Here is a 27,007-nt window from a genome sequence, read left to right on the forward strand (position 1 = left end):
GGCATGGGGGAATTGAGATATTCCTTCCCCCCAGGCCTATACAATTTATGCATGGTATATGTGTGTGTATGTTTGGTTTTTAATAAGGGTTTTTAGTTATTTTAAATATTAGATTTGTTATATGTTGTTTTATTATTGTTGTTAGCCGCCCTGAGTCTACGGAGAGGGGCGGCATACAAATCTAATAAATAAAATAAAATAAATAAATAAATAAATAAATAAATGGATTTTAAATGTTTATATTATATACTGTTTTTTGATATGTTGTGAGCTGGCCCGAATCCACAGAAAGGGGTGGCATACAAGTCAAACAAACAAAAAAACAGTTTGTTTACTGACCATTCAAAGTTACAATGGTCCTAAAAAAATGACTTATGACCGTCTTTCATAGTTACGACCTTTGCAGTATCCCTATGACAACGCAATCAAAATTCAGATGTTTGGCAATTGGTTCATGTTTATAACTGTTGTTATGTCCCAGGACCATATGATTCACCTTTTCTAGAACTTCTGACAAACAAAGTCAATGGGGAAGCCAGATTCAGTTAACAACTGGTTTGCCAACTTATCAACTGCAGTGATTCAATTAACATCTGTGGCAAGAAAAGTCGTAAAATGGGGTAAAACTCTCTTAACATATGTCTCACTTAATAACGGAAACTTTGGGCTCAATTGTGGTCGTAAGCTGAGGTCTACCTGTACTCAAAATGTACGCATAAAGTTATCTTTTTCTTGCCTAACTGTTGATCATTTTTTAAAAGTGACAAATATGTGCATGCAGTATCAAGCAAGGCCTTCCCTGCTGGGATGCAGAAAAGGAAAATATCTAACAAACATCCTTAAAACAGTTCATCACCACAAATTATTCAATGCATGCCAAAGCCACAATGTCCAGCCTATATAACATAAGTGATAGACAAGTCTGTAATAATATGATTATATCAGAGGTGGGCTGCTAAGGTGGAACGGTGACGTGTGCTCACCCCCGTGGCTCTGAGTGGTAGCAGAGTCCAGCGCAATTATGCTACTGCACCTGGGCAGAGGCGAGCACACGTCACCGTTCCGCCTTAGCAGCCCACCTCTGGATTATATACTGTACTTCATACATTTATAAGCCCAACTGATAATTGTGGAAAATGTATTTCAAAAAGCACTATTTCATTATGAATTGGAAGTAAAGAAACATTGGAATTTTTTTCAGACTCAGAATTAAACTTTTTAACAGTATGGAGCAATGATTCCAAATTTATTGCTGTAAAAATATACTACTACAGATATCAATATGGTTCATCAAAAGCAGATGTCAAAACTGAAATGAAGGGCTATAACAGAGAATGACATAATAATAATAATAATTTTTTATTCCATTAGTGTTTCAATTTCCGACAATTCTCTCATTTTGAAAATTGTAAAAAAAAAAACCTTTAGTTTACCATAAAAGAATGAAGAATGAAATTTTAGGTAAATAATATTTTCAATACAATCAAAATGAATGTGTTTTGCTGCTACATTTTACCAAAAATGGCTATGATTGAGATAGAAGAACAAGTATATGAATAAAGAGAAAAAGATGAAGTTCAGTTTAGTAGCACTTGTTTTTAAGTGGAATTCTACTGAAACAAAGAAAAACTGCAAAATAAAAAAATAAAAAATAAATCAGCCAACAGGAATGTTATTAGCGAAATCCAGCTTCTGATGTTAGAGATACAGTGTACTGGCTCCATTTTTCTGCATTCTAATGCATGAAAACTTCTATTTATTTTTAGGAAAGCCTTTCAAGTTTAATATCTAACAAATATAATGTTTTTTAAAAACCATAAGCTTCAATTAATAATAAGTTGATCCCCCCCCCCCCAAAAAAAGCTGTAAATTGTTAAACAGCAAATCCAAAGATTTTCAAACATTTTTAGAGGTCAAGAGATGAGACGAAAGGACAAGAAGATTAGCCAAACAAACATCAGATATTGTTCATATGCCCAGAAAGAACTGATGCCAGATGATAATTACGTTAGAAGCTCTTTTGTCAGGAAGCAAAGATGATCTCACATACATATTAAGGGAATGAGCACATTTAGAAAAAGGCATTTGTGTTTTCTGCACAAATGTAGATTAACTGAATATTAATATACTCTATATTTGTTTAGAATTATATGAGGTCAGGTTGTTTATAATGTTTCTTTTCACAGTTGGGCTGCAGTGAAAATATAGACAAAGATGAACTGCAATGATACCTTGTCTTACAAACTTAATTGGTTCCAGGACGAGGTTCGTAAGGTGAAAAGTTTGTAAGACGAAACAATGTTTCCTATAGGAATCAATGGAAAAGCAATTAATGCCTGCAAGCCCAAAATTCACCCCTTTTGCCAGCCGAAGCGCCCGTTTTTGCGCTGGTGGGATTCCCCTGAGGCTCCCCTCCATGGGAAACCCCACCTCCGGATTTTGGGATGCTGCAGGGGAATTCCACCAGGGGAATCCCACCAGCGCAAAAACGGGCACTTCGGCTGGCAACGGAAGTCCAGAAGTGGGGTTTCCCAGCGTTTGCGATGCTGCGATTTCACTGAGGCTTCCCTCGCTGGGAAACCCAACCTCCGGACTTCCATTGCCAGCCGAAGTGCCCATTTTCACACTGGTGGGATTCCCCTGCTGGGATTCCCCTACCGCATCCCAAAATCTGGAGGTGGGGTTTCCCATGGAGGGGAGCCTCAGGGGAATCCCACCAATGCGAAAACAGGTGCTTCGGCTGGCAACAGAAGTCTGGAGGCAGGGCATCCAAGCGGCGGTGGCAGGTTAGTAATGTGAAAATAGTTCAGAAGAAGAGGCAAAAAAATTTTAAACCCCGGGTTCGTATCTCAAAAAGTTCGTATGATGAGGTATCACTGTATAGTCTTCACAATGCTTCACCATCATTTCCTCCTTCTCCCTTTGTTGCCTCTAGTGAGTAAGAAACAAAGGATCATTACTTGTAATTATTGTTCTTCAAGTGTTTGTTTATGTATTTATATCCATGGCTTTGCATGTCTACAAATTTTTGCTCAAAACTATTTCAAACTGTTTTTTCAGTGCAAGACACCACTTTTTATTTATGTTCAAAATCATTTGTCCTCCAGTTTGCTTGTTTGTTTAATTTATTTTATTTATTTGTCAAAACATGTAGAAGATAATAGGCATGATATAAACATAAACAAAAGCAAGTAGGTATAGGTAAATTTGGACAATAGGACAGTAGGACAGGGATGGTAGGCATGATGGTGCCTTATGCATGCCCCTTACAGACCTAGAACCAGTGATGGGCTCCTACGAGAACGGTCAGGAACGCAGTTCCAGTAGCAAAATTTGGAGCTCCACCCCACAGCACCCAATTTGCACTGAAAGATGTTGAAACAAAATGCATAAGCCACGCCCACAGTGTGGTAGTAAAATTTTTGGTAGCCCTTCACTGCCTAGAACCGTTCCATAGCTACTTCAAATAAAGGAAAAATTATCACTTTACTAAAGAAAAGGTGGATGAAGTATGTGAAGGACCAAATGACCATTCAAAACAATCCACAACAGTTTGTGGTAAGTAATTGTTGTCAGTCTTCATAAACTCTTTGCATCAACCTATGAGGGAATAATTGTTTACATTAAGTTATTTATTTGTTCGAATTCATTGTAGCTGCCCAACTCCAATGGACTTATTAGTGCATTTATTTAGGTTGTGAAATACAACCGAATAGAAGAATGGAAGACAGCATTGTGAAGAATGTACTGATTTCCATAAGAGTATTTCAAGGGAAAAAAAATGTAACTTATACCTCCCCAAAATAAACAACCCGCTTTTTTAAAAGTGATATAACTCTGAGGCTTGAAATCTCAAACAAAAAAAAACCCTAATCAAAGCAAATAACTAAAATGATTTACATGTAAAATAATGTAATAAAGCTGATTTCTAGTCAGTTCTTTCATTGGTCCATTTTTGCAGAAAATTTCAACTGTACTGGTTCCTAACTTGTCTGTCTCTGAGTCAGATTTCATTAATGCCAGCATGGTAGTTTATACCAGCCAAATTGTCTTTCTTTATATGTTTTTAGTAGCTTTAAAATGGCTTGGCTTTATAGCCACTTCTAATGATTAATTTGTTACTGCTTGCTTATAATGCTTCTTTTCAATGTTGATGTTACCGAAATTTTACTCTGATTTTGGCCATGTCCAGATGTAAACATACTTTCTTTCCTGCAGTTCGTATGTTTCATTATAATGACATCTGATGTATACCAGCGGTGGATTGCTCCCAGTTTGGACCAGTTCTTAGAACCAGTAGCACCGGTGGTGGGAGACTCCACCCAAATTCAATGAGTTTCAAAGCAATTGAGTACTAAGGCACCACTGTACATGTATTTTTTTAAACAACCCTGTTTACTTACAGATAGATCACCCATCTATGTGAATATGTCTCTTCTACATTGTAAGAAAACATAGAATCAAGGGGAAAAGTTAATTTTAAAATTGCATTAAAATTGCCATGTCTGCATGCTCACAAGTCACATTTTTAGGGCAATGGCAGAGAAAAGGAAAGATGGTGACTGCCTCCACTGACTTCAAAGCCATTACCAAAAAACTGACAAATTACTGCTGTGTGTATTTCAGTCTAAATACATTATCCCTGTTAACAGGAACAACAACAGAAAAGAGGATGAAACATGAACTGATGATTAAGAGATGGTGACATCTGGCTGCTCTGTGAACTTGGATGAATAAGCATACTGCACATAAAAAGGTCTCTTGGAAGCAATGCTTCTATTTTGCAATGTAATTATTTTATAATTTTATTATAATTATATGGCAGAATTGCTTTGCAAGAACACCAAAAGGTTTGTTTTAGTTGTTCACTACAAGATGGGCAACAAATAAATGTCAACAAATAAATACATGTATTTCATGAAATAATTTAATAGCGGTGTGTTTTGATACTCATAAGATATTTAGCCTTGAGATTTAATGCTACATGGATAGATAACATTAGATGTTACCTAGATGTTTAATGTTACCTGGGATAGGTAGGTAGGTAGGTAGATAAAGATTCCTGTTTAAAGATCATAGCATCAGTAGCACTTTATAAATTTAGAATAAAGTTAGGCTGACAGATAGTAACTTGCACAGACCACCCAGTGGCTTTCATAGGTTAACAGAACTGTGTTCTTGGGTCATATGCCTAGGAGAAATGTTATCTTTCTACATCATAGCTGTCAACTCTCAATTCATCAGAAAAAGAGAAATAAATAGTAGTTATAACTTTTCTTGCAGATACAGTTGATGCAGTGTAGTCTAAAAAAGTTTTCATTGCTCTCTCATAACGTGCATTTAAGTGCACGATGTTCTGGCCTCAGCTGTTTTCTCACCACACAGAGAGAATTGGGAGATCCGAGAACAAAGAATAGCAACCTTCCCATATGTCATAATTAAAACAACACCTGTGCTGAATGGCTGTGCTCTAGTGTGAATATTCAAAGAGTTTACTAGCCCTGATAAGCTCTTCCGAAAATAATTCAAGAATCTCAGATAACATGTCCTTAAAAGTAATGGGATTAGGAACAATAATAAATAACCTTTATTTTGACTGATTTAGAATGCTATTCCAGCAGGATATAATGTTCTAAGCTAAGATCAACAGAGATGGCATGATGTTATTTCTGGCATCGCTGACTTATATCCTAGCTGCATCTGTACGCTGCTTAAAGTTTCATGTACGAGATGAAATAATTTTGCCTGAAAGTAATTACGTCATGAGGGAATATAAAACTTGAAGATTCCAAGAATCTTAGAACCACAGTTCCACATATAATTCTTGACGAAAGGAATGGACCTAGAAGACGTTAAAGTACACCCTTGTTTTAAATTACGTATTCTTGAATTACAATTGGGAATATACATTTTAAAATGACATACAGTAGAACCCCGACTTACGAGACTAATTGGTTCCGGAAGGAGGCTCGTAAGTCGGAACACTCGTATGACGAAACATTGTTTCCCATAGGAAACAATGTAAAGTCAATTAATCCGTGCAACAACAAAAAAAAACCGCTGCCGCCGAACGCGGAAGTTAGCGTTCGGCTTCAGGAGACAGCTGCGAAGCGGCGCGCGTGTTTTAAAACGTGGCAGCCGGCCTGGGGGGCTCGGGGGCTTCCCCCCGAGCCCCCCAGGCCGGCTGTGACGTTTTAAAACACGCGCGCCGCTTCGCAGCTGTCTCCTGAAGCCGAACTCTAACTTCCGCGTTCGGCTTCAGGAGACAGCTGCGAAGCGGCGCGCGTGTTTTAAAAGGTTGCAGCCGGCCTGGGGGGCTTGCCAGCACCCCCCCGAACCCCCCAGGCCAGCTGCAACCTTTTAAAACACGCGGGATACGAGCGCCAAGGAGCTGTCTCCTGAAGCCGAACGCGGAAGTTAGCGTTCGGCTTCAGGAGACAGCTCCTTGGCGCTGGTATCCCGAATGTGAGCTCGGGAGGCGAACAAAAATGTCGCTCCCCTCCCAGCTCTTATCTCGAGTAGCTCGTAAGTAGAGCTGCTCGTATGTCGAGGTTCCACTGTATTCAGTTTAGCTGAATGTCATTCTAAAAATCAAATTATAATTTAGTGTTTTAAAAATGCCTCCCTATTCATACCATCTCTCTTCCTCTTCTGAGGTTAAGTTCAGAATTTTTTGCTTCAATTTTAAAGTACCGTAACTGTAACTTACTACCTACCGGTATAATATCCATGGTTCAAAAATAAAACCTACATTAATGTCCTTGAGCTCAACTTGTGATTGAAAGGACATCCAGTTTTTATGGCAACAATACAAATTCATTCATTCATTCATTCATTCATTCATTCATTCATTCTTTATTTATTTATTATTTCTTTATCAAATTTAGATACCACCCATCATATTATAGCAATAGCAACTTAGACTACACGGTGGTGTAATCGTTAGAGTGAAGTACTGCAAACTACTTCCGTTGATCACCAGCTGTCAGCAGTTTGGCAGATCACCAGGCTCAAGGTTGACTTAGCCTTCCATCCTTCCAAGGTCGGTAAAAATGAGGATCCAGATTATTGGGGGCAATATATAAATCCCTTAGAGAAGGCTGTAAAGTACTGTGAAGCAGTATATAAATCTAAATGCTATTGGTACCATCTAGGTGGCTCTGGTCTTCCATTGCTTTCTTCTGGGCTGTTTTGTCTTGTTTCCTAAATTAACCCACAGCCCTGGTATTTCTTAGTGATCTCTCATCTGGAGAGGTAGAGGTATATCGTAGTGAGCTCTCATTATATACTTAATTGAGTTGCTTTATGGCTCTGCTAGAGCTGAGAAAGAAAAGTAGAAATCTATTATTTTCTGAGCCTTGATAGTCCTCAACAAGGAATTCGTTCTATCTCCCCCTTCCAAACGGTTCTTTGTTAATAACAAAAAAATATAAAAGAATTTTAGAAAAGGAGATACAGTGGTACCTCTACTTACGAACTTAATTCATTCTGTGACCAGATTCTTAAATAATTAACCAATTTTTCCCATAAGAATCAATGTAAAAGCAAATAATGCATGCGATTGGGAAAACCACAGGGAGGGTGGAGACCCTGTTTCCTCCCAGGAGATTCCTAGAGAGGCCCCACAGAGGCTTCTCCCTGCCTTTTCCGGTTACAGTTTTGGAGGCTGGGGTTTGTAAGTGGAAAATGGTTCTTGAGAAGAGGCAAAAAAATCTTGAACACCCGGTTCTTATCTAGAAAAGTTTGTAAGTAGAGGCTTTCTTAGGTAGATGTAATGCCATCAGGATTCCCTATAAATTTCTCCAAATAACAAGCACTGGATCCACACAAGGAAAGTTACAACTGGAAGCAGAAAAACATCCATCAAACTCTAAATCAGGGGTATTTAACCTTGTCATGACTGAACATCATGAGCATCATTATTTGATTAGTACTTTCGAGAACTGGGATACTATATTCCCATGTCTAAAAGTAGACAAAAGCAGGAGACAGAAGTGGGTATCATCTTTTAGAGGAATCTGAAGGTCACACAGGGGTGAAATGCTCCTGATTGAGGGATACCTGCCGGTCATCTGGGAGCTATTACAGCACATGGCTTCGCTCACCCACCCAGAAGTCACCATTTGGGTCACATCTAAGAATTTTGTCCACATGCCTTCTTAGGCCACAAATATATATTTATTCATTTATTCATTCATTTATTCATTCATTTTTTTATTTGATTTTATTTGATTTGTATGCCGCCCCTCTCCAAGGATTCGGAGCAGCTCACAACAAGAAAAAACAGTACAAATCCAATATTTAAAAAAAACCTGTTTAAAACCCTTAACATAAAAACAATCATACATCTCATACAGGCCATACATAAAGTGGAAACGGTCCAGGGAATCAAATACCTCCATGCTCAGTCATGATTTAGAGATATTTTGGATGATGGTTGCCAACAGGGCCGCCATCAGGAATTTTGGGGCCCCATACAGCCTAAGTGTCTGGGGCCCCCCTCCCTTCTTCCTTCCTTCCTTCCTTCCTTCCTTCCTTCCTTCCTTCCTTCCTTCCTTCCTTCCCTTTTTCTTTCTTTTTTCTCTTTTGGTTTTTTTCCCCTTCCTTCCTTCCTTCCTTCCTTCCTTCCTCTTTCTTTCTTTCTTCTTTTTATTTCTTTCCTTTTTTCTCTTCTTTTTCTTTTCCCTCCCTCCTCCCTCCCTCCCTCCTTCCTTCCTTCCTTCCTTCCTTCCTTCCCTTTTAAATTTTCAAACTGTCTTCTTCATATTCCTGGCTGAGGAATTCTGAAAGCTGCAGTCAACTGTCTTCAGCCATTGTCCAGCCCTGTGCTATGGACCCCTCCCTCCACCCCCTGAAGAGGCCGGGGGCTTCTTTCCAAAGCCAGTGGCAGTGATGCCAGAACCCCCTTCCCTGGGGATGGGAGCGGGGGGGGGGGGCTCCACTGGTCTCCCTCGACAAGACCTTCCGCAACACATCAGCCCTGCTGGGCAGGCCTCTTAGCCCCACCAAAGAAATGGGGGTTAAGGAAGACCCCACCCCCCACCTTGCCCCAAACACTGGCACTCTGCATAACCCATGCGGGGACTTTGGCTTCCCCTCTGCAGAACAGAAGCTGGGGACCTCTCCCTCCACATACACTGGATCCCTATGGCCCATCCGAGGGCTGGCAAAATAGGTGTGCCCCCCCACCTGCTTTTCTATCTCTCTCTCTCTCTTTCTCTCTTTCTCTCCCTCTCTTTTTGTCTCTCTTTCTCTCTCTACTTTTCTTTCTTTTTCTCTTTTTCTCTCCCTTTCTCTCTCTTTTTCTCTTTTTCTCTCCCTTTCTCTCTCTTTCTCTTTATATCTTTCTCTCTTTTTTCTCTCTCCCAACCTCTTTCTCTTTCTATCTCTTTCTCTCCCTCCCTCTCTCTTTCACTTTCTCTACCTCTTTCTCTCCCTCTCTCCCCTTCTCTCTTTCTTTCTCTTTCTCTTTCTCTCCCTCCCCCTCTCTCTTTCTCTTCCTCTTTTTATCTCTCTCTCTTTTTTCTCTTTTATCTCCCTTTCTCTCTTTCTCTCTCTCTTTCTCTCCCCCTCTCTTTGTCTCTTTCTATCTCTTTCTCTCCCTCCCTCTATCTTTCTCTTTTTATCTCTCTCTTTCTCTTTCTCTCTCTCTCTTTCTCCCCCTTCTCTCTGAAGTGGGGAGGGCCGGGTTGGCACCAAGGGAGCTCGAGACGGGGTGCAAAAGCAAACTACTCTGCTGGCCCAGGCCCACATCGGAAGGAAGGAAGGAATGGTAAAAGGGGCGATCAAGAGAGGAATGGGTGAATGAATGGACGGAGGGTGGGAAGGAAGGAAGGAAAGAGGGAAGGGACAGGAACAGAGGAAGGGTGCAAAGAAAGCAAGGAAAGGTGTGAAAGGGGAGAGTAAGAGAAGAAGGAGTGAAAGAAGGGAATGAGGGAGGAAACAAGGGAGGAAGGAGAAGGAAAGCAAGAAATGGAGGGAGGGAAGGAAAGAAAGAAAGAAAGAAAGAAAGAAAGAAAGAAAGAAAGGGGGAAGGGACAGGAACAGAGGAAGGAAGCAAGGAAACTTATGAAAGGGGAGAGTAAGAGAGGAAGGACTGAAGGAAGGGAGGGAGGGAAGAAGGTAGGAAGGAGAAAGAAAAGAAGAAATAGAGGAAGGGAAGGTAAAAGAGAGAAAGAAAAAGAGCAAGAAAGAAAGCAAGAAAGAGAGAAAGAAAGAATGAAAGAGAAATAAAAATAGAGAGGGGGAATGAAAGAAATGGAAGGAGGGAAGGAAGGAGAGAAAGCAAGAGAAAGAAAGAAAGCAAGAGAAAGAAAAAAGAATGAAAGAGCAAGAGAGAAAGAGAAAGAGAGAAAGAAAGAAAGAAAGAAAGAAAGAAAGGCAACTTCAAAGAAAGGCTCACTGAGCATCTCTCACTCTCTCTCTCTTTCTATCCCTCTTTCTTTCTCTCTCTTCCTTTCTATCTCTCCTCTTCCTTTCTCTCTCCTCTCTCTCTCCCTCTCTTTCTACCCTCCTTTCTCTTCCTTCCTTCTCTCCCTCCCTCCCCTCCCTCCCTCCTTCCTTCCTCTCCATTTCTCTTTCCCTCCCTCTCTTTCCCTTTTCTTTCTTTTGGTCCACTTCTCTCTCTCTCCGCTTCTCCACTTGCCTCCCCCTCGCGCCTCGCCCTTCCCACCCGGCCACCCGCGCGCGCTTACCAGCAGCAGGAATTCAAGTAAGCCCAAAAGAAGCCATTGGCTCCGGGCGGCGTTCATGGCCCCCCCGAAACCCCAGCCCAGCTGGAGCTCCCTCTCGCCGCCGCCATCTCCCTGCGACTGTCTGCGGCCGCTGCAGCCCCCCCCTCCCACCGGGCCACAAAGGACATTTGCCGCCGACGCCAGTGAAGCTTCAGCTGGGCGGGGCACTGCCGGTACTTCCCTCCTGGGGCTCCCGCTCGCAGCTGTCCCCCGGCTTCTGCTCGATGCCGCGGTTTTCGGCGCTGTCCTGCTGTGCCCCAAAGACGGAAGGCGGGAAAAAGGCGAGAAGAATGGAGCTCTCCTTCTTCCTGCCTTCCATCTTTGGGGCCCAGCAGGACAGCGCCGAAAACCGTGGCATCGAGCAGGAGCCAGGGGACAGCTGCGAGCGGGAGCTCAGTGCAAGGAGCCGCTGACTGCGGGCCCCAATTTGCCCGGGGCCCGGTAGCACGCTCCCTGTAGTACCCGTCTATCGGCGGCCCTGGTTGCCAATATGACTACATTTAAAAATTTAAGATCTCATAATGACGATATTACTTAATGAAAATATATAGAAATATAAGAAAAGTACAAATGGAAGTTGTCACAATGCTTCCTGTCTATGAAATTCATCCTTACTGAGTTGAATTCTGCGGGCATAGATTCTTACAAATTTCAAGGGTTCTCCTTTTCTTTCAATTTTTCTATGTTGTATAAGGTTGATGCCATTTTAGGGTCATGACTGGACATTTGTGGACAATTATTTGAGCTATGCTTTATACATCATACATTTTTTAATGCTGTAACTTGAAGATCTAATTTTTTTTTTAAACTTACTGATAGCGAGTTTTGTCTTTCAAAGAATTTTTTCTGGAATTTCCACCTTCATAGTCAATAAAGTTATCCTCTCCATCTTCTGACTCCAAGCTTCGGTTACAGCTTCGAATTGTTTGAAATATGTAATTAGCCATAGATTCTTTTCCTATATCATGCAGACCATCTTGACCTATCCTTTGCAAATAGTTATCTTGACCACTGTATTCTGCAACAAACTAAAAAAAAGAAGATACAGCATTAAGCATTGACTTTATAACTATTCATAGCTAAAGATTAGGAATACAAGTTACTACTGTGATTATCCAGTAATGTTTCTGGCCCATTCTGGAATCCCATTAAATCTACTATCAGCTCAAGATTCACTCATCCTTCCATCCTTCGGCAAAATGAGCACACAAATTGTTGGGGAAATATGTTGATATTATAAATGGCTCAGAGAGTGCTGTAAAGCACTGTGGAGCGGTATATAAATATAAATGCTATTGCTCTCATTGTTCATTCCTACTTCAGGAATATGCCCAACGGAATTGAATGAGGTCTATTCTTAAATAAATAGCCATAGGCTTTAAATGAGAATACATTTTGGCACATACCAAAATGTACTTGCATGCCTGGAATGTCTATCATTAATTTTGCTTTGGCACTTCAATTCAGTTCACAGAACAGTCTCTGTTCTTGATAACACTGATATTGCTGTTATGGTAAATTTGAAAGGGCATTTATTTGGAAATAATGACAAAACCAGAATATTTCACTGTGGAACATGGGAATGTATTTATTACATTTTTGCTGATTTAGAAACCAAGGAAGTTTCAAACTATAGCAACAAATCCATAAGCCTAAGGGAGTTTGGTTGTTTTTTTCCTTCTCCCTTTAACTGCATTCTTTAAGGAGACAATTGTTAGCTAGTAATCCAAAAAAGTATTTTAAAAACCTAGTAGGAACCTATTTTGTATAAGAACTTAAGCAGATCTTAAGGAATTGAATGTGTGAGTATGTGATATGTGAGAAAGACATTTAATAACCTTACTAATTAATTCTTGTTTGGCATAGGGAGTTTGCATAGAGATTTAATCTCCGTAATTCTAGTATGGAATAATCCAACTGTTCCTATTATGATTATGATTATGATTATTGCAATTCCAACTCTGGTCACCGCACAACACATTAAAATAAAAAAGAACATCAACGTCACATAAAAAGCCATCAGCAAGACAACAACAATGCACAGGTCATCTTCCAACTCCCATGCTCTGGAGCACCTCCAGTTTTAATGCTTTGTGAAAAGCTTGCAACTCCATATTAAAAAATGCAAAGACAGACCCATATATGCAGTTGAGAAGTACCTAAGGTGTGAGAGATGATGAGCAGTGCATCTCAGTCCAGGAAAGAATGTAACTGGCACAAAAAATTAAGTTGTATGACCATGCCTACTAGAATGTCCTCTGTGTACTGGACATGTTAAATAGGACAGTGGAAAATGTTATGTCCCGATGGACCCCACAGACAATGGGTCATGTGCTCAATTTCTCCTGTCCCACTTCTGTGAAAGGTCAACCACAAATGGACGCTGCTTCAGTTGCGTATCTAAGTATGAAACCAAGCTGAAGGGAATGTCTAGGGTTCCCTGAGACTGTGACACAACCATATTCTCAACAAGCTTCTCTAAGAAGTGAAGATTGGAGTTGGCACAAAAAATTACCCAAAATAGTTGAATATAGAGATGGCTTCTTGAGGAATGGGTTGACCAAAGTCTATGAGAAAGCAGCAGTGACACTTTCTCTCTTTCAAGGATGAATTCACCACCACCAGGATCCAACTACAGATTGTCTTTTAGAATACCCTTAGTTAACCAGAAGGAAAAATAAGGGGCAACACACAGGTGACTAACCTTCTACACTTCATTGGGACCAAGATTATCTGACTGTCCCAGTTATAACAAGTGTGCTTTGATAATTTCCATGGAATCTGCCTTAACAACATAGAAAAGCCTTGGTGGCGCAGTGGTTAGAGTGCAGTATTGCAAGCTACTTCTGCTGACCACCGGCTGCCAGCAGTTTGGCAGATCGAATCTCAGCAGACTCAAGGCTGACTCAGCCTTCCATCCTTCCAAGTTCGGTAAAATTAGGACCCAGATTGCTGGGGGCAATATGCTTACTCTTTGTAAACCGCTTAGAGAGTGCTGAAAAGCACTGTGAAGCACTATATAAGGTTGGAGAAAAGTTTAGCAATTTATCTAGCAGATAACTTGAATAATTATCAGATAAAACATTATTGCAATTGTAAAAGCTTCAATCAATCAAACAAACTTTGCAATTACACCCCTCAACACACACACAAACATGAAATATAACAACTTTCTTAAATAAGATTGCTCACGGATTAAATTACCTCTAGTGTTTCATCCTGAGAATTATACTGAGGACAAAGTCTGATGAGGCTTGCAGCCCCATCCAAAACCTCATAGAGCTCTTTTAAAAATACACCACAAAAAGGAACTACTTTACAGCCAGGGATATTCAGAGCCCTGTTGACAACTTTTCTATATTCAAACGATGATTCATGTTGTGCCATAGCATCTTTCAAGCTGCGCATTGTTTCAATATCAGATTGGTCCATGAACTGCCACATTTTTAAAACTTTTCTTGACCTAGTTAGAAAATATAAGACTGTTTACTTGTTTGTACATACCTTGTTAGAAGTAATAACAAATGTCATGAAAATATCATTACTGTCATACAATTACCATTGCAAAATTAATCATGTTAGCCATGTAAACATCCCAAAGGATAAACCTGCTTTATTTATTTGAGCAGTGTTCTGCCCTAGCACATGTGTGTTTTTATCTAGTCTTAGTGTGGTCTGGTAACAGTGGAACGACTGAGATCAGCGATCCAATAGGACTTTTTAGTGGGCTTCGGAGGCCGGTGCGAGCAGGTGTGTGCCCGACACTTGTGCGCATACCCCTGCATGAGATTTTGCTTCTGTGCCTGTGCCCAAAGCAAAATCTCACGTGAGGACGCTCGTGTGGGTGAGATTTTAGCAATATTTCCTTTCTCTGGGGGCTGCTTCAGAGTCCCTCTTTTTTTTTTTAAGCCTTAAAGTTTTGGATTTTTTTGATTCCCTTCACTTCATCTTCTTCCATCAGCAGCGACTGTCCTCCTCCTCTTCTTCCTCCTGCTCCCACCCAAATTCCAAGCTTTTATTTCTTTCCTAATGGTTTTGCATGCATTATTTGCTGTTACATTGATTCCTATGGGAAAAATTGCTTCTACTTAAGAATGTTTCTACTTAAGAACCTGGTCACGGAACGTATTAAGTTCTTAAGAAGAGGTACCACTGTACATGCTCTAATTATAATTCCCCAGCATTTTGCAGACCCACTTTGTGGACCAGGGGGAAGGAGATAGTTCACGCAAGCTTGCTGCTTATACAAAAGGAAAATGCACAGACATGGTTGCTTACAGCTCAAGAAATGCACTCGCTTGCTGGCCATTTTCACGGCCCACTTGCAAATCCTTCACGGCCCACTAGTGGGCAGCAGCCTACAGACAGGGTACCCCTGTTCTAAATACAGGTAGTTCTTAACTTACAACAGTTTATTTAGTCACTGGAAAAAGTGACATGACCAATTCCCAAACTGTATGACTGTTGCAGCATTTCCATGGTCACGTGATCAAAATTCAGACACTTGGCAACTGACTTTATTTATGATGTACCTTGGTGTTTTGTGACCTTCTGGCAGGCAAATTCAACGGGGAAGTCAGATTTGTTTGACAATTGTGTTACTAATTTAACAACTACAGTGATTCACTTAACAACTGTGGAAAGAAATGTCATAAAATGGGACAAAACTCAGTTAAAATTGTTTTCCTTAGCAACAGAAATATTGGGCTCCGCTGTGGTCATAAGTTGAGGACTTGAATATAAGGAGAATGAGTACATATTCCTGATTTTCATCTTACTCAGTTAATTCTATCTACACTTGAATTAAAAAGATGCTCAAAATAAAAACTGCCAACTGCAAAAGGAAGACTGTTTAATGTAGAATTTATACTGTAAGTATGTCAGATTAGATTTGTCATCATATAATTTCATTAAATCATATGCATCATTATGTAATATTACAAACCAGCAGGAAAAAGTCCTCTTCAAACAGAGAATACATGATCAAGATGCTATGAAATGTTATGCTAAATGGATAGAATGAAGAAACTACAAATATTTTCAAGAATAAGGCTTCCTTTAGTTTTTGCCTCTGCTCTATCTCATCAAGTTACTTTTATTTCCCAATGTGCACGTTTTATTGAGAACGAATGAGAGAAGATATGGCTGTATGAGAAATCACGAATAATAATGAAAAATAGAGCAAGGTTTTTTAACATGGTGGATTTGATAAAATATATTCTAAATTTATCTAAAGTATGTCTTTCCTTCAGGGTGGCAACTAGCATTTTTTAAAACTATGTATAAATGTGGTACTAAGAGACTGAAAAGTTTTCCCCTGTTTTCCTTGTTTATCTTTCCATAAGATAAATAAGGTCCCTTGAGTTTTCTGAAAAAAGACCTGTCTTTTAAAATGATATAACCTCTGTCATCCATCTTATTCTATTCTGTCAAAACATTTATAAACTATAAGTTCAGTGGGTGAGGATAAAATATGCAATTTAACAGAACGTTCAACACATTGACTGATGGAGTGATGTTCACCATTTATTTATTTTTAAATTGGCAAGTGGTATATAACAGACTGCTTTAGCGTAATCTATCCCTGAACTGCCATCATTTCAACAATGAACTTCAAGTACCTGAGACCTGCCAAGAATTCCATTACACCATTGTAGTTGCCCATGTTCCAGCAGCATTTGGCCACATGTATTACATGAGAGAAAACTTCTCGCTTTTCCTCCATAGAACCTGCAGTCAGAATCAGCCATGTCACCCAAGAGCTTACCTTATTAAAAAGAAAAGAAAAAAGAAAGCAGAAAACATTATTGTATTTTATAATTGTTATTCCCTTCCCCCCCCCAAAAAAAGTTTTTTAGTTTGTTTTTCAAGTGAATTGTATAACTTACATGCAGTGATGGGCTGCTACGGGTACGGTCAGATATGCAGTACCGGTAGAAAAATTTTGATTTTTTTTTTCTTTTTTCCCCTTCTGGGCTCTGTGTATGTTTTTCCTATCGCAGTAAATGAGGCTGAATGTGTATAATTTTAGAAGAGCTGTGCATGCATGTGTGTGTGTACATACACATACAGTTTATATAGTAGATAATGTATATTTTTGCTTGCCTGTAATATGTATGTACACATATGGCATATATACATAGAATTAAATAGTATATTTTGGATGTTCAGTAATAGTAAATAGATAGGAAAATTGTATCTCTTTGCACCCTAACCCTAACCTAAACCCTTGACTGAGTGATGTCAAGTTGGCCACTTTAAGCCAATCACATGACCTTTAAGCCAACCCCCCTACGATCACATGATCATCAAGCCACACCCACCTGGTTACATGGCTGACAAGCCACACCCACAGTGTGGCAATACAAATTTTTGCAGCCCTTCACTGCTTATATGTCATATTAAAGGTGGGAAAAATTCAGAAATAATTATCTTGGTCTGATTTTTTTGTTTTTTACATCTCAAAAACCTGACATTTAAATAGGGATGTGTAAACTTTTTAAATCCAGGGTAATCACTATAACATTATTATTAGAGTGCATAACAATTTGTAATAAATTTGTGTACAGAATCCAGAAATCAATATTTTAACTGCATCTAAGTAATTTTCACTGTCATGGTCAATATATATAAAATTAGCTATGACTGAATTAACACTAGCCTTTTTTATACAGTGTGGATACACAATGATAGATTGCTAATTTTAAAGAAAAACACTAAGGCTTAATGCTTAGTAAGATTTTATAACTGTAAAGTGTTTAAATAATGTAAACTTTTTTCTGTTGCAAAGCCATGCTCTTTCTTTAAACCATATTTTAAAATATTTTACTTTACTGTACATCAATTAATAGGAAATTATGAATGCAATTTCCCTTCACCACCATCATTTTATATACATATCATTTATCACTATAAATATTTTATAAAATAAATGCCAGAAATAATTTTAAATTATTAAAACTCTCATGTTGCGGACATGTAAACACATCTACTTTAATTTGGTCTAACTCATATTCCCGATATGACTTCATCGGTAAATTCCATATTAGGTTCAGTGACAGTACTCATTTCAACTTTATTTGTTTGAGGGATGAAGTCTGAACAATTATCTAACACTTAGAAAATGCAGTTCACTTTCCCACATTAATTAAAAAAAACAGAAATATAGAAACACCATATTTCACATGGAAACATAATTCAAACCAACTGGACTATTTTATAGAGAGATTCCCAAGAGTTTTCATTTTTCCCATTGTATAAACACTTATCAACATGAGATAATAAATACAATCTTTTTCTCTCTCCTCCATTTAGTTTTCTTCTTCTTGGCTCCTGAAGGATTTATAATTTATGTTTACTGACATTCACATGCATTTCATCATTTTTTAACAGTTAGATTTAAAGACATATAGCAAATTCGGCTACAAGACTGCATGAAAGTAACTAAAAGCTATTTATAAAGGGAGAAAATTGCCCTGTCAAAAAAACCCACAAGTATCTTATATGCCTGGTCTGGAACAGAAGCAGACTTGGGCCAGGTTAAGAAGACTACAAACCAGGGCATGAGATTAAACTGTATTGTTGATTAAAATAAAATAAAATAAAACAAAATAAAATAAACCATCTTGGGAAAAAATACTCTTTTTATTGTTGACAAGATAACTTTACTTGACTTACAACCATTCATTTAGTGACCATTTGAAGCTACAATGGCACCAAAAATGACTTATGAACTTTACCCACCACACTTAGACCATTGCAGCATCCCCATGGTCACATGATCAAAATTCAGGCACTTGGCAATTGGCTCATATTTATGACGGTTACAATGTCCCGGGGTCATGTGATGGCGCTTTGCCAATTTCTGACAAGGAACGTCAGTGGGGAAGCCAAATTCACTTCACAGCCGTGTTGCCAGGGGTGGGTTCTTTCCAGTTCAGATCAGATCACTCAAACCATTAGCGACCTGCTGGTGACTTGAAGATGGCGTCATGGATACGGTTCAGTCTGTGACACTCCATGTGCGATGCCAACTTTTTTTCAGAATTTTCGGTGGTTTTTTTCTGTATTTGGGTGGCTTCTCCTCATCCTCTGCTTTGAAAAAGCCTGCCCGCCTGCCCCCGGGTTAATACCGACCATTATTTCTTTGCCTGAAGCACAGCTGAACAGCTTGTGAGCTGTGATTCGGGCTGAAAACACTTTCTGGGCATGTGCAGAAGTGAATTTGCACGAGGGTATGCACATGCGCGTGTGAGTGGAGTGAGCGCGCAAGTGCAAAAAATCACAATGCGAACTGGTGGCGAAGGTAAGTGGAACCCATCCCTGCGAGTTACTGACTTAACTGCAGTGATTCACTTAACAACTGTGCCAAGAAAGGTTTTAAAATGGAGCAAAACGCACTTAACAAATTTTGCTCAGCAACGGAAATTTGGAGCTCTATTGTGATCATATGTTGAAGGCTATCTGTATAGACCAAATTGTATAGGCGCTATTAGACAAGCTTGCATGAGAGAAGCAATTATGAGCATTAACATTAGCATTATTGTTAGCAGTTGCAATACGCATACTTTGCTATGCAGGAGTGGACAGCACCCACAATTAACTATTACAAGACATAGGGATGTTTATCGAAAGGCTTGACATTGCAACTCTATTACTTCCCACAACTGATAAGAGGGTAATTCTTGACTTATGGCCACAATTGGGACCAGGATTTATGTTGCTAAGCAAGGTAGCTGTTAAATGATTATTTCTGATTTTATGGCTGAAGATTATTTATTTATTTAGAAAATTTATATAGCCGCCTACTTGGACATGGCAACTTCAATGTAGCTTACAGGCTTTAAAAAATATAATATAGAAAAATTAACAACTAGTGTTGGCCGAACCGAACCCACACAATTCGGGTCTGTACCGAATACTGTGGTGTTCGGCATGCCGGACCTGAACCTGTTTTTTAAAAAAAATCTGTGCTTCGGTTCGGCGTTCGTGCTGAACACCATGAAAGCCACCGCCCGGCTGTCCTCTGCTGAGAAGAGGAGGAGGAGCCGGGCGCCGGTGGCGGCGGAGGAAGGCGAATACTGGGGAGCTGTCGGCCGGTCGGGAGGCACAAAAGGAGCTGGGGAATCCCACGAAGAGATTCCAGGGGCAGAGCTTTGACGTCACGTATACTGGCAGGTTGCTATGGACGCCAAGGTGATCACTTCCTGGATTCCATAGTTAATCGGTCCATTTCTGTACATTCGTGTATGTTTTTAATTATCTCCTTGTGACTAGGTATCTGTGGGTCTTTCCATTTTTTTGCATAAGCAATTCTTGCGGCCATTACAATGTGTAATATTAAATATTTAATATTTTTAACATATAAATTTCTAAGGAATTCTGGTGTAAATTCGATTGCTGTATTTGTTATTTTGTGTGGCCACTTTCTAAGTTTCCGCCAATATTTTTTTGCTTCGGGACTTAACCACCATAGATGGAAGAAGATGCCCTGCTCTTTTTTACATTTCCAACATGTCTGATTATAATTTGGATATATCTGGGCCAATCTTTTTGGTGCTAAATGCCACCTATATAACATTTTATATTGGTTCTCTTTGTAAATTATTGATTTGGACAACACACATTAGTTAACCAAGCGTTTAAGTTAAGTGAATCATGTGGTCATTTACCGAATTCAGCTTTGAATTCCATTGACTTTGCTCCTTTGAAGACGACTAGGAAGGTGCAGATAGCAATCATGTGAACCTGGGATATTGCAAATATTGTAAATACAGGCTAGTTGCAAAGTGTCCAGGTTTTTGATCACTTGACTGTGGGGATGTTGCAACTCCTCGTAAGTGCAAAGATCTATTATAAGTCATTTTTAACAATACCACTGTAACTTCAAATGAACAGTTGCAAGTCGAGGATGACCTGTCCATGTTGTGTATCTGAAGATCATTCTATCAAGATCAACAACAGCAATTCTATTGAATTGCATCAGAAGACACATCAGAAGAAGGTCCTGCACATACTGTAGTACACCATAAACATGTTGTTCTTTATTTGCTTTTACTTACAATATTTGGGTTTTTCTTCCCTGGTGTTGTGGGGTTATCTTTTTTTTTCTTACGCTGCTGTGCCCTGCCAAAGTCAGGTGGCGTTTAAATCAAATCAATTAAATTAAATTATTTGAATTAAATCAAATCAAAAAAACTTCTGCTATTAGAAGCCTCAACAGAGGTTGCAGAGGAAGTCCAGAGCACTGTGAAGAAAGGCCATGTGGCCACTTCATATTTAGAAGCAAGGAGATAGACTGCTTTGAAAATCTGTTTAAATGAGGGCACTGCCTGATATTTCAACAAAATAAAGCAGAGCTTCTAAGTTTCGTACAAGAAAAAACATGAAAATAATTTCTTATGCAGGCAATGTTTACCTTACAATGTTAAAAGGAAAATTAGAGTTATATAGGGAAACAGAAATGCACACATACAAAAAATCAGACATGTTTCTAGCAAAAGTAGAGGGATATGAAATCACACTAAACTTTAATTTACTTTTTGTAAATCAATACTTATTGTAGTCAATAACTAACGCAAAACAAATAGAACTCTAACTCTAAAAAATAAATCTAAAAGGAAAAGACATATGGCAATGTAAACATAAAATAATTATAACTAAAACAATTTTTAAAACACTTCCCTTAATATGCAAGAAATTTGGGGCTTAAAAAAATAAACAAAATGTTCAGTGTACTGGAGAAAGAAAGAATGAACGAAGAAGAGAAGACAATGACAAACACTGACAAGACTGTGTAGGATAAGAACATTTAACAGGCAAAAGACTAGGATAGTTAAATAATCCTTTGCTCACTGTTAATGTGTTACTATGTAAGTTAAAATCCCAAAACAAGACAGCATTAGAGTATCAGGGACTAGGGAAAAAACAACGATCAAGCAGTCCTAGGCTACACAATTGAAACTTGAATCAATTAACTGTAGTTTGTAATTCTCTCATAAATATCTTTATCTGAGCAGAAATCTCTCCAAAATCATCTAGAATTACCTTGCTAGTAAGACATAAAGACAAAACTATCAAACAAACTGGTTACCAACAGGTGGACTTTAACTTACGATCATCTGTTTAACTCTGGGTGAAAGTTACAAAATCCTTGGAAAAAAGGGATTTGCAGCCTAGACTCACACTTACAATCAGGAATGGGTTCCTCCCGGTTCGTGTGCACAGGTAGTGACCCACTGGTGATTCACGATGACATCACCAAACCAGATCGGTCGGTGTTGGTCCGTGGACGCCATCTTTTTTTGGATTATTTAAAAAAAAAAATGAATATTTTTCTGGGTTTTATCTTCTGCACATGTACAGAAACCACATTTCCGCCACTGTGCATGCACCATGATCTTGTTTTTGAGTTTGTTTGCATCTCACTACTCCCTCCCTAAGCAGCCTCAGAAGTTTTCAGACTTGCCTGGAGAAGCTTTTTTTTAAAGAGAACCCCGCCACAAGATCTAGAGCTGACAGTCTTCTAAGATGCGTACCTCATGGCCCACCCCACCTCATCCCCTGCCCTACCTGCCACCCCCAAATTGCACCCCACTGTGGCCTCTTCCATCCTCAGCTGTTGGAATAAACGGTGGCCGTACCCGCTTCACTCTCTGGTCCCTCTCCTTCCCTCGCTTAGCTACTACTGCTGAAGTGCTGCCAGGGCAAACACGGGGTGTGGGGGGGCATGGACCGTTTGGCTCTGAGTAGAAGCAGCCAGGCTCGAAAACGAGGCTTCTTTGTTAGCCTCCCAGCTGGCAAAACATTAATTTATGCCATGGTTAGATGGGAGGGACATGGGCCTGAGGCTCGCCCAGCTGCTGCAATAACTGTGGGAAGAAAACCCCGTCCCGCCTCTGAAGGGCCTTCCCGTTGTTTTAATGCATTAGAGGGGAGCAGGAATTCTCCTTGCATAGTTGATGCAGTAACCGTGTGGCCACTGAGGTGGAAGCAGCCGGGGCAATGGAGAAAGGAAAAACCCTCTCAGCTGGCAAAATATTAATTTTAATGGATTCTGTGTGTGGCTAGGTAGGGGATATGTAAAGGCGTGGCCATGAGTGGTGTTAAGTTGGCTACGCCTACTCAATCACATGACCATCAAACCATGCCCACAGAGCGGTAGTAAAAAAATTGGAACCCACCCCTGCATGACACCAACCCGACATTCAGTGTAATAGACCCAAAGTCCCCATGGACCGACACTAAGCCATGACATGCCTCCTCCAGTCCACAGAAAAACCTTTCTCCATGGAACCAGTCACTGGTGTCCAAAAGGGGGACATTATAATAGAGTTTTGCAGTGTTTGAGGTTCGGTTTCAAAAAAGTGCTCCACACTGTACACAGTTCATATATGGCATTTCTCTGAGATACTCAAGCAATAGTGCCCTTTCTCAGAAGTATGTAGTAGCGGGATTGCACATGTGCCGAATTGGTTTCTAGGCATTTCACCTCTGGCTCCGAATTAATATATAATGTAAAGAGTTTTCTCTCCCTTAAAAATACTATAAATCCTTCTTAGAAAAAAATAGGAGGTACAGGAATCTACGGGCATCAAAGAGAATTTGAAGATTTACGATTTCAAGCAAAGATGGAGGCGCTTTCGCTGTAACAAGGAAGTGATAAGTGAGTACAATAAATCTTAAAATGGCGGAGGGAGGGGAAAAAGAAGACGTTTCCAGCTTAGCAAACATTGAAAAAAAACTGGATAAATTGCTGGACATTTGTACTGGATTTGAACAGAGATTTAATAAAGTAGAAACTACAATGGAACAGCTGGGCTCAGAAGTAAAGCAAATTAAAAAGGAGGAGGAATCCTCTGCTGGAAAGATACAGAAAGTTGAAAAACAGGTGAAGGAACAAGACGGAATAATAAAACAAATGAATGATAGAATTGCTAATTTGGAGGACCGTCAGAGAAGAAGGAATTTACGTCTCCATGGGTTCAGAATGGATTCCGCTTTTGATTCAAAGTTAACAGAAGCAGTCTGTGCTTGGCTAAATAAACAAACAGGAGTACAAGTCAGCTTGGATGATTTATTGCGAGTTCACTGGGGGGCCCCCAGAAGAGACGGGAGGCAGAGGGACATAATCGTAGCTTTCCTCAGTGAAAAAAAAGCAGAGATGATTTATAAATCTTTGAAGACTTCTACGAGCCTTAAACAAGACGGAAATGAGATAAGGGTTCTGAGGGATCTTTCCTGGGAAACCCTGAGAGCGAGAGCTGTTTTGAAACCAATTGCAAGCAGGTTATATCAAAGTGGAACCAGATTTAGCTGGGGCTACCCAGTGGCCATCTTGGTGTTCCAGGAAAATAAAATGTACAGAGCACGTTCATTGGAGGAGGGAAAGGCTTTATTGGATCAACTGGGGATTAAGTTTGATGAAACTGGAGCACTAGCACATGAAGGAGAAGAGGCTTTGGACGGTCGGAGTACCCCAGACGAGGAGGAAAGACGAAGGGAAGAGCAGCTGAAGGAGTTAACCAGGCAGGTGGAGGCCATCAGAAAGGAGCAGAGAAAAACACGGGCTCTGCGTGAGAAGAGAGCCAGAAAGTGATGGTGTTTTGGCCTCCTTGTCTTGTTGTGGGGAAAAAAAGAAAATTATTACTATTATTATTATTATTGTTATTTTTTTTTTTCTTTCTTGGAGATGCCTTGGGATTCCTGTATATCTGTCATTCAGTGGGGGAAGTCTAAGGGGGAGGGGGAAAAAAGTGGTTTAAGAATTTAAAATTAAAGAAGGAATTATTTAAAGGACAAAGGAGGGGGGGAGAAGATTTCTCTTTATTACAATTAAAAAGGGTTGAAAGAGGAGCTAGTTGAGTGAGAACGCAATCCAGATAATGTGCCTCATGAATGGGCAAGTTTTTTTCTTGTCTTCTCCCCACTTGGTGGGGAGAGCACGGGGGGAGGCACATTGGGGGGGGGGGTAATAGGGGTAAAGAAAGGGGGGGAAATAAACCAAGGGCAAAACAAGAGGGGAAAAGGGTGATTTTGGTATATTATGATGGAGTGTAAGATAATGGTTTTAAATGTGAATGGTTTGGGATCGGATTTGAAACGTTTTAGGATATTAAGGATGGCTAAGCAATATAAGGTGGATATTATGATTTTGACAGAAACGCATAAAAGACGGGGAGGAAGGGATAAATTGATTAATGATAGAAATTGGAAATGGGTGTTTGAATCGAGAGGAACGCAGAGTAGCCGAGGTACAGCGATTCTGATTCATCAGAGGGTTAATTTTGAAGAGGTTGGAATTCAGAAAGACAGAGAAGGAAGGTGGATATTTGTTAAAGGGAAAATAAATCAAAAGAAGCTGACATTGGCAGCAATTTATGCCCCAAATGTGAAAACAAAACAATTTATAACAAATACTAAGAGGAAGTTAGACAACTTTATGGAGGGCTCAACTTTTTTGGCAGGAGATTTTAATATGCAATTAACAAATGGGACTGCAAATAGCAGGATGTTACATTTAAACAGACTTAATATGGTGGATCTTCATGCAGATATTTTAAACAGAGCTACATATTATTCAGCAAGATATCATACATTTAGCTGCATAGACTACATATTAATGAATAGGGGAGGCAATATACAAGTTAAAAAAGTAGACATTAAAAGTATATGGATATCAGATCATGCCCCACTATTGGCAGAATTGGAAATAGGTCAGGAACGTAATCAAAGAATTTGGAGATATAATGCAGTTGTAACTGCTAGGGAACAAGATAAAGAGAAATTGCATACAGAGTTATCTGAATATTTTAGAATTAATGATGTGGGTGGTATTAAACAATCAATTGTGTGGGATGCATGTAAGGCCTTCATGAGGGGACAATGTATATGTATGGAAGCAGATATTAGGAAGAGGTGGGGTAGAGAGAGGGAAAGGAAGATAAGGGAAATAGATTTGATACAAGAGCAGTTAAGATTAACTAAAAGTAGAGATTGGAATAGTTTATTGAAATTGAAAAAGAAACAATTGATGGTGTATGATGAGATCAAATGGAACAAGATGAGAAGAACCGTTGACTTACCTGAACGGTCTTCTCGATGCCCTGGAAGGAGACTCCAGCATGGGTTTAGCTCAAGTCTTATTGGTAGGACTGAGTTTTAAATTAACATAATTAACATACTAATTAGGTACCGCCCCCTTGCTGCCCCAAGGAGTCAGTTTTAAAAAACGAAATAGGAATAATTCAACAATTTATTGAACAACAAGAACAAACAATAACTGGAAACCCCCATGGTTCAATAGGGGAGGGTTTGGACTCTCCTTCCAGGGCATCGAGAAGACCGTTCAGGTAAGTCAATGGTTCTTCTCCCATGCCTCTGGAAGGAGAGTCCAGCATGGGATATACCCAAGTTAATGTTCCAGGGCGGGAGATTGCTGAACCATGGGCTGCGCCTCCTCGCACACTTTTTGAAGAACACGTCGGCCAAAGGCAGCGTCAGCCGAAGCAAAGGTGTCCAATTTATAGTGGCGAATAAAGGTCGTGGGTGTAGTCCACGCCGCGGCTCTGCAGATGTCTTCAATGGGCGCTTGCGTCACCCAAGCCGCTGACGAAGCAGCACTCCTAGTGGAATGAGCCTGGATCCCCGGAGGTGGACTGGTTGACTTCGCCTTGTACGCCTCGACTATACATAGTCTCACCCATTGACTAATGGTCCTTGAGGATATCTTGAGACCTAGTCTAATAGAACCAAAGGACACGAACAAGGCCTCAGTCTTTCGTATCGCACTGGTGCGTCTGATGTACAGTTTCAACGCTCTGCGCACGTCCACCTTGTGCCACTTAAGTTGCAAAGGATGATTACCTCGAGCACAGAAATCTGGCAATACCAATTCCTGGGCCCTATGGAAGTGCGTGTTTACTTTTGGAATAAACGTGGGATCCAGACGCAAAACAACTCTGTCTGGATAAAACCTACACAAATCTGATCTAACCGATAGAGCGGATAATTCGGACACCCACCGGGCCGAGGTAACTGCCACTAAAAAAAACGTCTTAAGAGAAAGGAAACATAATGGAACTGATCTCAAGGACTCAAATGGTGGACCCGTGAGGGCCTGAAGAACCAGCGTTAAATCCCATGTGGGAAATCGTTGTACCGGCGGAGGGCGTGTATTAGTAGCCCCTCGGAGGAAGTCCTTAATCCAAGGATGATGGTTCAAGGAACTCCCATCTTCTCCCTTGATAACGGTAGCCAAGGCGGCTACCTGTCTC

At 40.0% G+C, this 27,007-nt stretch overlaps 1 protein-coding gene across 6 annotated transcripts in view; it reads right to left on the reverse strand.

The window, feature by feature from the left end:
* Nucleotides 1–27,007, reverse strand: part of PLCE1 (phospholipase C epsilon 1) — a 219,957-nt gene that overhangs the window by 57,737 nt on the left and 135,213 nt on the right. For all 6 annotated transcript variants that reach the window (XM_070752402.1, XM_070752405.1, XM_070752404.1 and 3 more), the window contains exons 5-7: nt 16,355–16,500; nt 13,938–14,196; nt 11,547–11,761 (exon numbers count right to left, since the gene is read on the reverse strand). In XM_070752402.1, the coding sequence (XP_070608503.1) occupies nt 11,547–11,761; nt 13,938–14,196; nt 16,355–16,500 (620 nt within the window). The remainder of the gene's footprint in view (nt 1–11,546; nt 11,762–13,937; nt 14,197–16,354; nt 16,501–27,007) is intronic.

The sequence above is a fragment of the Erythrolamprus reginae genome, chromosome 5 (assembly GCF_031021105.1).
Source record: "Erythrolamprus reginae isolate rEryReg1 chromosome 5, rEryReg1.hap1, whole genome shotgun sequence".
NCBI lineage: Eukaryota > Metazoa > Chordata > Lepidosauria > Squamata > Dipsadidae > Erythrolamprus > Erythrolamprus reginae.